The sequence below is a fragment of the Homalodisca vitripennis genome, chromosome 4, assembly GCF_021130785.1.
Source record: "Homalodisca vitripennis isolate AUS2020 chromosome 4, UT_GWSS_2.1, whole genome shotgun sequence".
Lineage (NCBI taxonomy): Eukaryota > Metazoa > Arthropoda > Insecta > Hemiptera > Cicadellidae > Homalodisca > Homalodisca vitripennis.
This window is the reverse complement of record NC_060210.1, coordinates 170370373-170385750: the sequence shown is the minus strand read 5'-3', so window position 1 is coordinate 170385750 and position 15378 is coordinate 170370373. Positions and strand designations below refer to the sequence as shown.

Here is a 15378-nt window from a genome sequence, read left to right as displayed (position 1 = left end):
TGTCACATTCAATCTTGAAATGCTTTGTTACATTTCCAACTCATTTAAACACTCAGTTAATACTAAGATTAAGACACTTAGATATTCAATACACCACATATCTGTTATTGATATCAGTCTGCTCATTCTCCCATGTGAAAAGACATAATATAGCACTATTTGTGGTTGGACGTTATATGGTTTCATATCAAACCTCAAACTATTGCATTAATAAATTATCAAGGTCTTTGTAGGATTGAATTACGCCAAACTATGTGAATTTGTGTATATATTTAGTAAGAAATACTCGAGGACACCACACTACTAATAAAGTTATTTCAGAGATAGTAAGTACTTTGCCTTTATCAAAGTGTATTGAATGCTCCATTTCAAAATGTTTAAGTACTGCTGACATTTCTTTGAACATGTGATCTTGCAGACTGGGGAAGACCAGTCTGCAGCTTTCCCTATAGTAACATAATCCACAGCTCCATTAGTTGTTATATATCTGGGCACATAAATGTTGTCTTGATAACCATCATATAGTGTTGTCAATTCAAGGATTATTGGATTATTGTAAGTTTGTCAGTGTTGTCTTCAATGTATGAAAAGAATATTTTTTTATGTGTCTCTGTATTTTGAAAACTCAGACAATGTATTCTTTGTACATCCATTTGGTATGAAATTTTCATCCAATGTTTTTTCTGCACAATAGTTTTTCTCATCAGACATGGCAACTGCTACACTGTGCTTGACATTGCTGGTTTAAACACCTGCATTACAATAAAAGAAAATTTGCAAATGAACATCATAATCTGAAGATGTTATTTAAAATCATCTAGCTAAAGAGTTGTGTAAGCAGCACTTGATATTTATATATTTGAGGAGTACTGTGGGAAGGCATCAAAGCACCTCAGCCCTAGCCAGTGTCTGCTGAAAACATCACTTCTTGACGATGCTATTGTTCCAACTGGACAAAATACTTACTTTATGCAAACACAATTGATTAGATATTATTCATTAAACATTTATACAAATTTAACCAGATATTTTAGAGGCAATAATGTGACAGTTCACTCACCTTTCCTGATGGCAGCATCACTGCAAGAAACCATTTCCACATCACACACCTTGCCAGTCCAGCCAGCCGCACACAAGCACTGATACAAGTTGTCCTTCTGGCGACACTGAGCCCCGTTCATGCACGGATCTGTGGCACACCAATCCACGTATGCCTCACAGTGCTTGCCTGTGTACCCGTATGGACAGTGGCAGCTGTAGTATTTGAGATGGTCCATACAAGTGGCACCGTTGGCACATGGTGCCGAGTCACATTCATTGATACGTGACTGACAGTTACTTCCCGTGTACCTGCCAATATCAGAGTGAGAGTCAGTGTCATGTTGATTACTGTGCAATGGGGGACATCAAAGCATATATAAGTAACATTATCTTAGAAATCCAAAGCATAGTCTTTTGTAACTTATTTACACTAACTCCTGAGCTTTATTTTTTTTGTCTGGTTAGGATAGTCAGATAAAGATCTTAAAAATTGGAGACATTTAATTTTTTCCAGAAATAATTACAAATATAACTTAATAAAATATCCAAATAAAAAGTTTTCAAGAAAACAGGTTTTTAGCATTTAAAACAAAGAACTGTGACAAAACACTACTTTTGCTGATACTGACCCTGGTTGACAGATGCAAGTATAGTTGTTGATGCCATCGACACACGAACCACCATTCATGCAACTCGACTCTGTGCAGTCCTCGTCGTTTGTCTGACAATTAATGCCGGAGAAGCCAAGAGGACAGGTGCAGGTATAGGAGTCCACATACTGAGTACAACTGGCACCGTTGCGGCACGGACCGGACTGGCACTCATCTATATCTATCTCACAGTGTTTGCCTTCGAAACCATCCACACACAGACAGCTGTAGTCTCCGACTGCATCCAAGCATGTGCCTCCATTTTGGCAGGGGACTATGCAATACAATACAATAATTAGATCTAGTTAATATAATACAGAATAACAAAACATATACAACTAATTGTAATATTAATACTTTTGGTAATGTTAGTAATTTGTAGTAATGTAGTTAAGGAGTGACTTTTCTTGTTGGATTTTAGTAAATGTAAATTTAAAAGTAACCCATTCTTTTGTCCAATTGGGTTTGCAATTTTTCAATAATTTATATTATTATTAGAAAGTAATTTATACTAAATACGCCAACATATTTGTTTAAACATAGATTTATTTTTCCTTTGTACAGATTTTAAATTCAAAATATAAAAGGTGCATGATAACTGTACAGGTGCATTCATAAGTACATTTACCTAAGACTTACATTTATAGTTGTAGATATTTTTTAAAGAGGCAACTAATATCAAAGATATATGAAAATCTCTTACATGAAGCACAATCATCGGTGTTAATGAGACAATCACGGCCCTCATATCCCCTGGCACATATACACTGGTAGGAGCCATTAGTGTTCTGGCAGGTGGCTCCATTGCGACAAGGAGAGGAAACCACACACTCGTCCACATCCTCATGACACAGACGGCCAGTGTAGCCAATACTGCAGGCACAGGAGAAATCCAGGAAGTTCGTAGAAGGAGAGCAGCGAGCATTGTGTTGGCAACTGAACATACATCAATTAGTCACATAAGATGGACATAACGGTTTCATTCAATTTAGTAGGATCACACTGATGATTTAAAACAAACCTGTTGGGTGAGCATGGATCGAGTTTCTCCTGGCAGTTGTGTCCTGTATACGGCAGGTCGCAGACACATTTATAGGCATTTACCAGGTCGATACAGGCTCCTCCATTACGGCAAGGGTTGGTAGCACAGTCATCGATATTGGTTTCACAGTTGGTACCCATGTAGCCAGGCAGACACTGACACATGTAGCCGTTTAGCCGGTCAATACACTGACCTCCGTGCTGGCATGGATTGCTTCCACACTCGTCTATGTCAAACTCACATCGCTTGCCTGGAACATTGTCGCAATTCAATATATTGTACATAAGATGAATTAATACACAAATTTACAAATACAATTTATATCACTGTAGATAAAACCATATCACATCATTCGATATATGTATTTACCTCCATAACCAGGTTTGCAGTGGCAGATGAACTGATTAAGACCGTCCTCGCAGGTGGCTCCATTGAGGCAAGGATCACTGGCACACTCATCAACATCACTGAGACATCTAGCATCGTAGTAGCCACGAGGGCACTCGCATCGGAATCCATTGACCAGATCCACACATAGTCCACCGTTGGCACAAGGGTTGCTGGCACACTCATTGATATTGGTCTCACAGTGGAGGCCAGTGAACCCTGCCAGGCACTCACACGAGTATCTGCAAAATATTTTAAGATGAATATATGCTAGCATTCACTTATAGAACTCTAATTAATACACACAAGAGGAATAGATTTTAGCCTTCACATATTAACCAACACGATGATTCTGATCGATTTGGACATTGTTGCAGTAGTTTTGTCAAGGGAATTCAGATATCTTTATTAAAGAGTAGATATTTAGTTTGTAAAGGATCCAATATACTTTACCCATATCTAAATATAAATTATAATTTTACGTTAATGACTGAAATAATATAACCTAAAAAATATTGTGTAATGAATGCTACTGTTTAGTCGGCATTTATTTTTTGAAATGTTGGTGAATTATTTTATCTCCTTCATACAGTTGTAAAAAAGTACTACATTAATTCTGAAATGTACAAGTTTAAATTAGTCTTACTGTGAAATATTCAAGCAAGGTACATGAAGTACAGTATGTTATAACCAACGTACAAGCAAGTAGATTTTATGTAGACTTTTTTTAAACTGGATACACTTTTTACAAAATAGCCAATCTGTAGGCCTACTCTTAATCTTTAGGAAAACCACAAAACATATTTTCTATAATAATTGTTATTAGGTTCCAGACATATAAAACCTATTTAATAGCAGGGTTCTCAAAAGTATCCTAGTTGGACCATTATAAGCATTAAACTAGTGGGGGGCAACTCACCTGTTGATACCATCCACACACTTGGCACCATTACGGCAAGGGTTGCTGTAGCATTCATTGACATTTATCTCACAGTTGGGTCCGGAGGTGCCCGGGCGACAGCGACACTGATAGCCATTGATCAGATCTTCGCAGTGACCTCCATATTGGCAAGGGTTGCTGGCACACTCATCCATCTGAGATTGGCACAGGTAGCCGGTGTAGCCAGGATGGCACTGGCAAGTGAACGAGTTCTCTCCGTCGATACAGTCTCCGTGGTGACATGGTGATGACTGACAGTCATTGATGTTTGTTTCACAGCTCAGACCTGACACAAATGTATTCATGCGCTTGTGAGAAAGTTCTAACAATACAAACAAATCCACAACGTATGGTCTCTAATCTAACACTCAGTCTTGTCAAGTGTGGTTAAGAGTAGCTATATCCAATATAAGAATAAATTTAGTATTATAAGTTTACTGGAATTGGGAAATATTCTATAATAGTTATCTTGTATTATGCTAACTGACCTGTAAAGCCCGGGGGACACTCGCAGCTGTAGCCTGCGATGGAGTCTCTACATATACCACCATTGCGACACGGGCTGCTCACACAGTCATCGATGTTGGTCTGGCAGCGGGACCCGGTAAAGCCAATCGGGCATGCACACTTGAACGTGTTGATCAGATCATTGCAGATACCTCCATTGAGGCAAGGATTGATCTGACACTCGTCTATGTCTATCTCACACTGAGTCCCTGTGAAACCTAGAACCCACAATTCACTCATTACTACACATTCACATTTCCTCAGAAACAAATTCACTTCCATCAAGTACAGGTTTCTTTGAGTACCTCTCAATAATTCAAAAACCTCTTATTTAGGTAACTACCAAACATACCTACCTTGGATCAGCTATCAAACATACTCCTAAACATCAAGAAGACCCTATTCTGTGTCTTTTGTGGTTTACTGAAGCCGACTATACAGAATATTGTTATTCTTGTTGCATATGAACAATGTTAGCTGTTACCTACATACTTACTAATTTTTAATTAATTAATTAATTTAATGTTAAACTGGCTTTATGTAACTTAACTGTATAAGAATATAAGTTAAATTCCATACCATTTTCCACAGCTTAAGCCTTACCTGGTCCAGTAGCATTTAAATCACAACGATACATTGACAGAGTTTATTAAAAGAAGTTATTATGCTAGTGCATATGTTTGTTAGACAAAAAAGTTGATTGACATTAGTAGAGTAAGAGTAAAATTAATTGTCACATATACACAAAACTATATTAGGGATTTTTTTGTAATATAATATTTGCAATAGTGTTTTTGGTAAAAAAGTGTTATATGAAATACTCATTCAACAATACTAAGAAAACTAAAAATTTGTGTTTGTATGAATTACATATTTAAAACAGTGAGTTCTAAAAAATAAATTCAAATTCAAATTTCAAATTCTACAGTAAGAAAGTAAGTAAGTCTTTACTAAGAAAGTAAAGAGTTTAAAGAGATTGCTCTTATCTGACAAAATCCAAGACCTATTGCCAAAATCAGTAAGTAGTCTATTGATAGTTCCTAATATAGTTGTGGCAACATCCAACAGTCCAACATCTGTTGTGGCAGACCACTCTAGCCACAGGCGTTCATTTACCTTTATTGTTACTTATTTGAAAGTCAAACAATCAAAGTGGACATTTCAATATTTATATATATATATATATATATATATATATATATATATATATATATATATATATAGTTGTAATTTAATTTTAAATGGAACATCCAATGAAAGTTTTCCAATGAAATTTCTGAAATTATCCACATAGTTTGTGAATAACATTATTGAATACATTGAATACATAAAACGGGTGTAAATGATGTAGATAAATGCTGGGGCATAATTAAATCCTGAAGCATATGAGGAAGAGGGTTTGGTGCAATTTGCAGCAAACTTGGTATAGGGAATGATATTTGTAGTATGGTGAGGTGAGACAAACACAATATAGATTGTGTGTTCACAATACCATCATGCAGCCAGAATATCCCCAATGAGTAAAGATCAAATTCATAATCAAGAGACATTTCAGAGACTGTGGCCAATCTCAATTTCTTGGTCCCGTAAACACAAAAATATTTGTAACCCCTACCTAAAATCTTTCTTGGTGAGGTTTGTGAAAATGGTTTAATCAAAAGATGACAAAAGAAATACTTTGTAATTATCATGAAAAATATTTTTAATGTATTTGAAAAAATAGACAATGCATTATGTTCTGAATAACTAAGACATGAGAAAATCACTGCTGTGTACTAGCATTAAAAACTTGTTTGAGGACTGTTTGAGCATACTGGGTCTATTGGTAAATGAGCCACTGAAATTATTTTATACTTAATCAGCTACCATTTTCTGTTCATTATTTTCAGTACAGTAGGTTTTATACAATAATTATCAAGAGTAAAATAATAAATTTTATAGTTCATCAATGTAATTCAATTATAAGATATGGTCTAAGAATACAGAAGAACCTACAAAAAAAAACCTCTAAAATTATACTTATCAATATAAGTGTTACTGATTAACTTAAATGTTTCACTACATGAAAAAATTATACAAGTAGATCGATTGTTCAATTTCTATTTGTTCAATAATTTATGATGATTTACAGAGCAATACTGATGCTGGGTGATACAGAATTACCACATTATACCTAAAGTAAGCAATGAAAATAAAAATAAAAATTTTTTACAAGTTTTATGTGCGTAAAATATTCAATGAATATCCGATTAATGTGCAGAGCATTTAAAATTTACATTGTTTAAAATTGCATTAAAAAACTTTTAATAGAAGAATGAAATGTAGTAATACCATTACTTAAACTCGCTTACTGTGATTTTTAAGGACATCATGTTTAGAGTTTATATATTGATATCAGCAATATTTAATTTCAGCATTATTCCATATAATAGTATAATAGTTTATACTCTTTGTACACTAAATGAAGTTTTCTTTGGATATCTATCATAGGGAAGAGCCATTGTTGTTCAGAACTGATGTGTAAAAAATATTGAATAGAGTGATGAGTTGGTTGCATTATTGACTGATAATCTAAGATATTGTATAGAGTGTTTGGTTGGTTGCATTATTGACTGATAGTCTAAGATATTGTATAGAGTGTTTGGTTGGTTGCATTATTGACTGATAGAAGAATGAAATGTAGTAATACAATTACTTAAACTCGCGTCTACTCTCATACAACTATATTGGCCTAGTGATTGATTTAATATACAATATAATGTTATGTATGTTATCTTATAGTAAATATTTTGAATAACATGTTTTTCTACCTATATGTTTCGAAAATAAGAAATGTTATAATTAATAAGAGTAAGTAGGTTGGGAACATTGTTGGCGGAGACAGATGACAGGAGTGTACGATCCATGACTGATACGATCGATCAGCGTTACGGAAGTAACAGTACCGGTCTGTGAGAACACGGACCATACTGCACGGTAGAGGTAGAGGTGAAGGAACGGACTCTGCCTCCGCAATCACGTTGTCAAGTGTGTCGTTCACAGGTGCTAGCTAGGTGCGGCACTCGCAACTCAACTTTAACACCATTGAGAATATTTACTATATTAAATAAAACAACTAATAACTTTAAAAGACTGAACTCATTCAATAACAAATACAACGAGTCCAAAATAGGCATTTAGTTTTACAAAAACATTTCCCGCAGCAAAGTTGAAAGGACTGGATGAGTGTGCGCGTGTGCGAGTGGGGCTGATTGCACGGCACTCGGGAGTAACCGCTAAGAGTTAGCCGAAGCGCGGTGGTTGAGCCAGCCGCGGTTTAGTGGTGTAATTAAAATAAAGCAATACAGCGCTCATTACAGAGAGTCAGCAACTCCGAGCACGATCCGCTACCTATAATACGAGTACTCGGTGCAACCGGTTGGATCTAGTCAATTTCTAGCGTATTCAATCCGAAAAGTCCACACAAAATCGACTCACTGATGACACGAGGTACAGAGTCAGTAACTCCGAACACGATCCGCTACCTACAATACGAGTACTCGGTGCAACAGGTTGGATCTAGTCAATTTTCTAGCGTATTCAATCCGAAAAGTCCACACAAAATCGACTCATTGATGACACGAGGTACAGAGTCAGTAACTCCGAACACGATCCGCTACCTACAATACGAGTACTCGGTGCAACAGGTTGGATCTAGTCAATTTCTAGCGTATTCAATCCGAAAAGTCCACACAAAAATCGACTCACTGATAAACACGAGGTACAGAGTCAGTAACTCCGAACAACGATCCGCTACCTACAATACGAGTACTCGGTGCAACCGGTTGGATCTAGTCAATTTCTAGCGTATTCAATCCGAAAAAGTCCACACAAAATCGACTCACTGATGACACGAGGTACAGAGTCAGTAATCCGAACACGATCCGCTACCTACAATACGAGTACTCGGTGCAACCGGTTGGATCTAGTCAATTTCTAGCGTATTCAATCCGAAAAGTCCACACAAAATCGACTCACTGATGACACGAGGTACAGAGTCAGTAACTCCGAACACGATCCGCTACCTACAATACGAGTACTCGGTGCAACCGGTTGGATCTAGTCAATTTCTAGCATATTCAATCCGAAAAGTCCACACAAAATCGACTCACTGGTGACACGAGGTACAGAGTCAGTAACTCCGAACACGATCCGCTAACCTACAATACGAAGTACTCGGTGCAACCGGTTGGATCTAGTCAATTTCTAGCGTATTCAATCCGAAAAAGTCCACACATAAATCGACTCACTGATGACACGAGGTACAGAGTCAGTAACTCCGAACACGATCCGCTACCTATAATACGAGTACTCGGTGCAACCGGTTGGATCTAGTCAATTTTCTAGCGTATTCAATCCGAAAAGTCCACACAAAATCGACTCACTGATGACACGAGGTACAGAGTCAGTAACTCCGAACACGATCCGCTACCTACAATACGAGTACTCGGTGCAACAGGTTGGATCTAGTCAATTTCTAGCGTATTCAATCCGAAAAGTCCACACAAAATCGACTCACTGATGACACGAGGTACAGAGTCAGTAACTCCGAACACGATCCGCTACCTACAATACGAGTACTCGGTGCAACAGGTTGGATCTAGTCAATTTCTAGCGTATTCAATCCGAAAAGTCCACACAAAATCGACTCACTGATGACACGAGGTACAGAGTCAGTAACTCCGAACACGATCCGCTACCTACAATACGAGTACTCGGTGCAACCGGTTGGATCTAGTCAATTTCTAGCGTATTCAATCCGAAAAGTCCACACAAAATCGACTCACTGATGACACGAGGTACAGAGTCAGTAACTCCGAACACGATCCGCTACCTACAATACGAGTACTCGGTGCAACCGGTTGGATCTAGTCAATTTCTAGCGTATTCAATCCGAAAAGTCCACACAAAATCGACTCACTGATGACACGAGGTACAGAGTCAGTAACTCCGAACACGATCCGCTACCTACAATACGAGTACTCGGTGCAAACCGGTTGGATCTAGTCAATTTCTAGCATATTCAATCCGAAAAGTCCACACAAAATCGACTCACTGGTGACACGAGGTACAGAGTCAGTAACTCCGAACACGATCCGCTACCTACAATACGAGTACTCGGTGCAACCGGTTGGATCTAGTCAATTTCTAGCGTATTCAATCCGAAAAGGTCCACACAAAAAAATCGACTCACTGATGACACGAGGTACAGAGTCAGTAACTCCGAACACGATCCGCTACCTATAATACGAGTACTCGGTGCAACCGGTTGGATCTAGTCAATTTCTAGCGTATTCAATCCGAAAAGTCCACACAAAATCGACTCACTGATGACACGAGGTACAGAGTCAGCAACTCCGAACACGATCCGCTCCCTACAATACGAGTACTCGGTGCAACCGGTTGGATCTAGTCAATTTCTAGCGTATTCAATCCGAAAAAAGTCCACACAAAATCGACTCACTGATGACACGAGGTACAGAGTCAGTAACTCCGAACACGATCCGCTACCTACAATTACGAGTACTCGGTGCAACCGGTTGGATCTAGTCAAATTTTCTAGCGTATTCAATCCGAAAAGGTCCACACAAAATCGACTCACTGATAACACGTGGTACAGAGTCAGTAACTCCGAACACGATCCGCTACCTACAATACGAGTACTCGCGTGCAACCGGTTGGATTCTAGTCAATTTCTAGCGTATTCAATCCGAAAAGTCCACACAAAATCGACTCACTGATGACACGAGGTACAGAGTCAGTAACTCCGAACACGATCCGCTACCTACAATACGAGTACTCGGTGCAACCGGTTGGATCTAGTCAATTTCTAGCGTATTCAATCCGAAAAGTCCACACAAAATCGACTCACTGATGACACGAGGTACAGAGTCAGTAACTCCGAACACGATCCGCTACCTACAATACGAGTACTCGGTGCAACCGGTTGGATCTAGTCAATTTCTAGCGTATTCAATCCGAAAAGTCCACACACAAAATCGACTCACTGATGACACGAGGTACAGAGTCAGTAACTCCGAACACGATCCGCTACCTACAATACGAGTACTCGGTGCAACCGGTTGGATCTAGTCAATTTCTAGCGTATTCAATCCGAAAAGTCCACACAAAAATCGACTCACTGATAACACGAGGTACAGAGTCAGTAACTCCGAACACGATCCGCTACCTACAATACGAGTACTCGATGCAACCGGTTGGATCTAGTCAATTTCTAGCGTATTCAATCCGAAAAGTCCACACAAAATCGACTCACTGATGACACGAGGTACAGAGTCAGTAACTCCGAACACGATCCGCTACCTACAATACGAGTACTCGGTGCAACCGGTTGGATCTAGTCAATTTCTAGCGTATTCAATCCGAAAAGTCCACACAAAATCGACTCACTGATGACACGAGGTACAGAGTCAGTAACTCCGAACACGATCCGCTACCTACAATACGAGTACTCGGTGCAACCGGTTGGATCTAGTCAATTTCTAGCGTATTCAATCCGAAAAGTCCACACAAAATCGACTCACTGATGACACGAGGTACAGAGTCAGTAACTCCGAACACGATCCGCTACCTACAATACGAGTACTCGGTGCAACCGGTTGGATCTAGTCAATTTCTAGCGTATTCAATCCGAAAAGTCCACACAAAATCGACTCACTGATAACACGAGGTACAGAGTCAGTAACTCCGAACACGATCCGCTACCTACAATACGAGTACTCGATGCAACCGGTTGGATCTAGTCAATTTCTAGCGTATTCAATCCGAAAAGTCCACACAAAATCGACTCACTGATGACACGAGGTACAGAGTCAGTAACTCCGAACACGATCCGCTACCTACAATACGAGTACTCGGTGCAACCGGTTGGATCTAGTCAATTTCTAGCGTATTCAATCCGAAAAGTCCACACAAAATCGACTCACTGATGACACGAGGTACAGAGTCAGTAACTCCGAACACGATCCGCTACCTACAATACGAGTACTCGGTGCAACCGGTTGGATCTAGTCAATTTCTAGCGTATTCAATCCGAAAAGTCCACACAAAATCGACTCACTGATGACACGAGGTACAGAGTCAGTAACTCCGAACACGATCCGCTACCTACAATACGAGTACTCGGTGCAACCGGTTGGATCTAGTCAATTTCTAGCGTATTCAATCCGAAAAGTCCACACAAAATCGACTCACTGATGACACGAGGTACAGACTACAGAGTCAGTAACTCGAACACGATCCGCTACCTACAATACGAGTACTCGGTGCAACCGGTTGGATCTAGTCAATTTCTAGCGTATTCGATCCGAAAAGTCCACACAAAATCGACTCACTGATAACACGAGGTACAGAGTCAGTAACTCTGAACACGATCCGCTACCTACAATACGAGTACTCGGTGCAACCGGTTGGATCTAGTCAATTTCTAGCGTATTCAATCCGAAAAGTCCACACAAAATCGACTCACTGATAACACGAGGTACAAAATCAGAAAGTCGACGCACAATCCGTTACAATGGGTACCTTGTGCAACTGGTTAGTTTCGATAAGGTTTAACGTATTCAAAGCTGAAAAGTTCTCGAAAAAATAACTTACCGATGACACGATCGCCAATGTTCTTCGACATTTACGAGTATGTCACCAATTAGTGGTGTTCAAAGTATTTTTATTTTCTTTATTTAATTACATTTTGTCAAAACATGTGCTGAGCTGCAACGTGCCGACTGACTGGCAGTAGAAAGTGCCGACTGAGAGCACGTCTTGAGGACCGAGATCCCTCGCCGCCGCCGCCGCACCGCGCAACTGTAGACTGCCGACCGACCACCACGACAGCCTCTTGCCGTATTTAGCTACGTTGCGCGCAGGATAGCCATCTCTGCTCTTTCTCTAATTGATTATTTTCGTGGCGTAGATATCCAGTTAAATAATTTCCTCTAATTGGTGTTCAGTGAATGTCAATTAGTCACCGGTTCCGGCACAGTAGTGTTGACCCCTTCACGTCGATCCGGCCATACAGATGTAGCGCGGGCAGTTTAGTCTTTGTATGAATTCCTAGTTTTGTGATTTATTACTTTACAAATCCTTATTTACAAGGGATCAACACTGGCCATGAAACGTTTTGCTTATTCCCTTAACCAGATAATGAATTTGAGTAATAACTTTTCTCATTTCCCTAAATAATAATGTTATTATATTCGCCACAAAATGTTGCAATCGGATAATTTTAAATAAATATTTGTGATTACACTTTATTAATTACCGCACCTTACATAATAATAAATAGTCTATCCGTAACAAAATGTGTTATTACTAGGGTTTAAAAAATTAATACAGATTTTAAAAATTTCTTGTGCTAGGAAAAATACAGCAAATTTAAAACCAATCGTTTCGTGTTTAAAACTCTAACTCACCATTATATCTGCGCAACTAGACATTTTTGTTGTATATTAAATTGTAACATTGATCACTGATTGGATTTAGGGTGGAAATGGAGTGTTTGGATTGCGAACCCGTCTATTCTAGCGCATTATTCGGCTAACGATTGTTGTAACTCATGGTTGTTATTGTAATTTTAAAGCGATCTACTCGATGACTTAGGCATGTTACTTCTGTGTACACACTAGGAATGTTTAGTGGAGAGATGCGGGATTGATGTCACCGTCACCGTCACCATCGCAGTCGCAGTCACAGTCACAGTCACAATTACCGGTCGCCGTGGTAATGGGGTAATTTCTGTTTGGGCACGGTACAGCGCGGCGCGGCCACAGCGTGGGAGATGGAGCTAGCCGCCAGCCGCGCCGATCTGCATAATGGTGGAACTTACATCTTCCCCGTGAGCATCACTTTGTAACGTTCTACACTGATATTTATGGAAGTCGGGGCTAAGAGACCCAGAGGACCGAGAGCGTAAATATGTGACAACTATTCCCAACGCCCTGACAGGCGACTTTTTACATACATACTTCAGAAGCGTCTACACCTATTATTACTTGATTCTTGCGATCGTAACGACATCATTGCACATTTAGTCAAGGCCAATCAACAGAAAAATGTTCGTCAGTAGCCTATATATTTTGTATATCAAAATCTGTTAAGATCGGAGCTATAGTCATCGTACTTAAATCAGCCAGGCACGAAGGTATATGAGCTCAGCACTTGAGATATAGAGCGGCGGTAAAATGCGCGGCACAATGTAGAAATTATTCCTGGGTCGCGGGACTTGGACCAGTCCTGAGAGTGAGCCCACCAATTATCCCAATAACAATATCGCGTGCAAGTGTTAGAGGGATCACCGGTATCTTACAACGATGCATTTACTTGTTTCCTTTGTTTTCATAACACTAATTGATTAACAAAAAATCATCTAGCTGCTTTAAACTATTACCAACATGTGTAAAATAGGAGCGAAGTATCAAAAAATTATGTTTAAATGTTAGAAAACAAAGTTTTTATTATAAGGTACGCTCTGGGTTTGTGGTGTTCACATGTCACTCCAGACACAGACACAGGGCGAGGTCGAACAACATTAGCTTATTAGGGTATTACAACATTAGCTTTTTGCATTTTTAATTGGTGTTTAATAATTACACGATTATTCTAATCCGGTTCATGCATGAACCGAAGCCGTAATGCTGATTATATTGCTGATTGAAGTTACGGTATTATTCAATTAATTACTGCACTTAAATGCCAACAAGTCCCAGGTATAAACGTGAGCGGTGCTTTATATAAGAAACCTATATCTCAATATAATCGACCTAACATTGACCGCAGAAACTATGAGAGTAACTTGCACATACAAATATCGTAATTAAAGAATGAAGACAGCTTGCAAAGTTTTTAACATATTACTGATGACGCAATAACTATGGAATTTGGAGAGCCACATTAGTATCTGCATTGATCTGTCTCCTAATGTAAGGACCTCATAAAGAATGCATTTGTTTAAGACGATACTCTGTCATAAACCCACAGAGAATAGTTCAGCTCCTTGCCTACTGCGTGACATTTTTTGCCTACTTGTATCACCATTTTTCTCGACATGGGATAACAGATCGCACACAGTTAGGTATTATTTGATAATTTAATCCATAAATTATGTTCAATCTATCACTTGTACTCTAATAGCTTCAAAGCTTACATTGTAATCTCCTGAAAGACCGATATAAAAATGTTGGGAAAATAACGAATCATTTTCACTGACAAATAAATTCACGGGTAAGATGAAAAACTATACCTTATTCTATAAAATTGTAAAATACTTCTACTTGGATATTACAATTTTCTGTGTTTGTGTTTATATATATTATCTACTTCTAACATTGACTTTCCATTTATAGTTTTTTTTTGTGTTTGTGTTTTTATATATTATATATATAATAATAAACTTGTTGCTTAAAATGAGTGTTGTAGCAGCAGACTGTCGTACCGTCCTCTGGCCACATGCACATCTCGGAATGTCATCTCATAGCTGCATCCCTGGGTCCCGGGCTTTATTGCGTTGTCACCCGGCCTCACTCCTTCACAAATCTCTGGAGTTATCAGATCCCATCACTCCTCCTTCCCCCCACCCCCTCTCGCTAGTCTCGTGTTCATGTGTCATCACAGCGCGGTCAGATATGTTGATTTCTCAACCCAATAACAATTCTTCTTTCATAGCTTTCCTGTCCAATAAATCAATGATGCCGAATGGGCATTCCTGACTGATGCAAGATTCACAAGAAATGCAATATTGGTGAGCTGACGAAAAA

The 15378-nt window shown here is 39.0% G+C and overlaps 1 protein-coding gene across 1 annotated transcript in view; it reads right to left on the bottom strand.

Moving 5' to 3' along the window:
• The window catches only part of LOC124360599 (neurogenic locus Notch protein), a 155556-nt gene that overhangs the window by 15363 nt on the left and 124815 nt on the right, over positions 1 to 15378 (bottom strand). The window contains exons 9-15 of the mRNA XM_046814344.1: positions 4549 to 4785; positions 4040 to 4346; positions 3103 to 3362; positions 2713 to 2983; positions 2395 to 2627; positions 1671 to 1965; positions 1061 to 1350 (exon numbers count right to left, since the gene is read on the bottom strand). Coding sequence (XP_046670300.1) covers positions 1061 to 1350; positions 1671 to 1965; positions 2395 to 2627; positions 2713 to 2983; positions 3103 to 3362; positions 4040 to 4346; positions 4549 to 4785 — 1893 coding nt within the window. The remainder of the gene's footprint in view (positions 1 to 1060; positions 1351 to 1670; positions 1966 to 2394; positions 2628 to 2712; positions 2984 to 3102; positions 3363 to 4039; positions 4347 to 4548; positions 4786 to 15378) is intronic.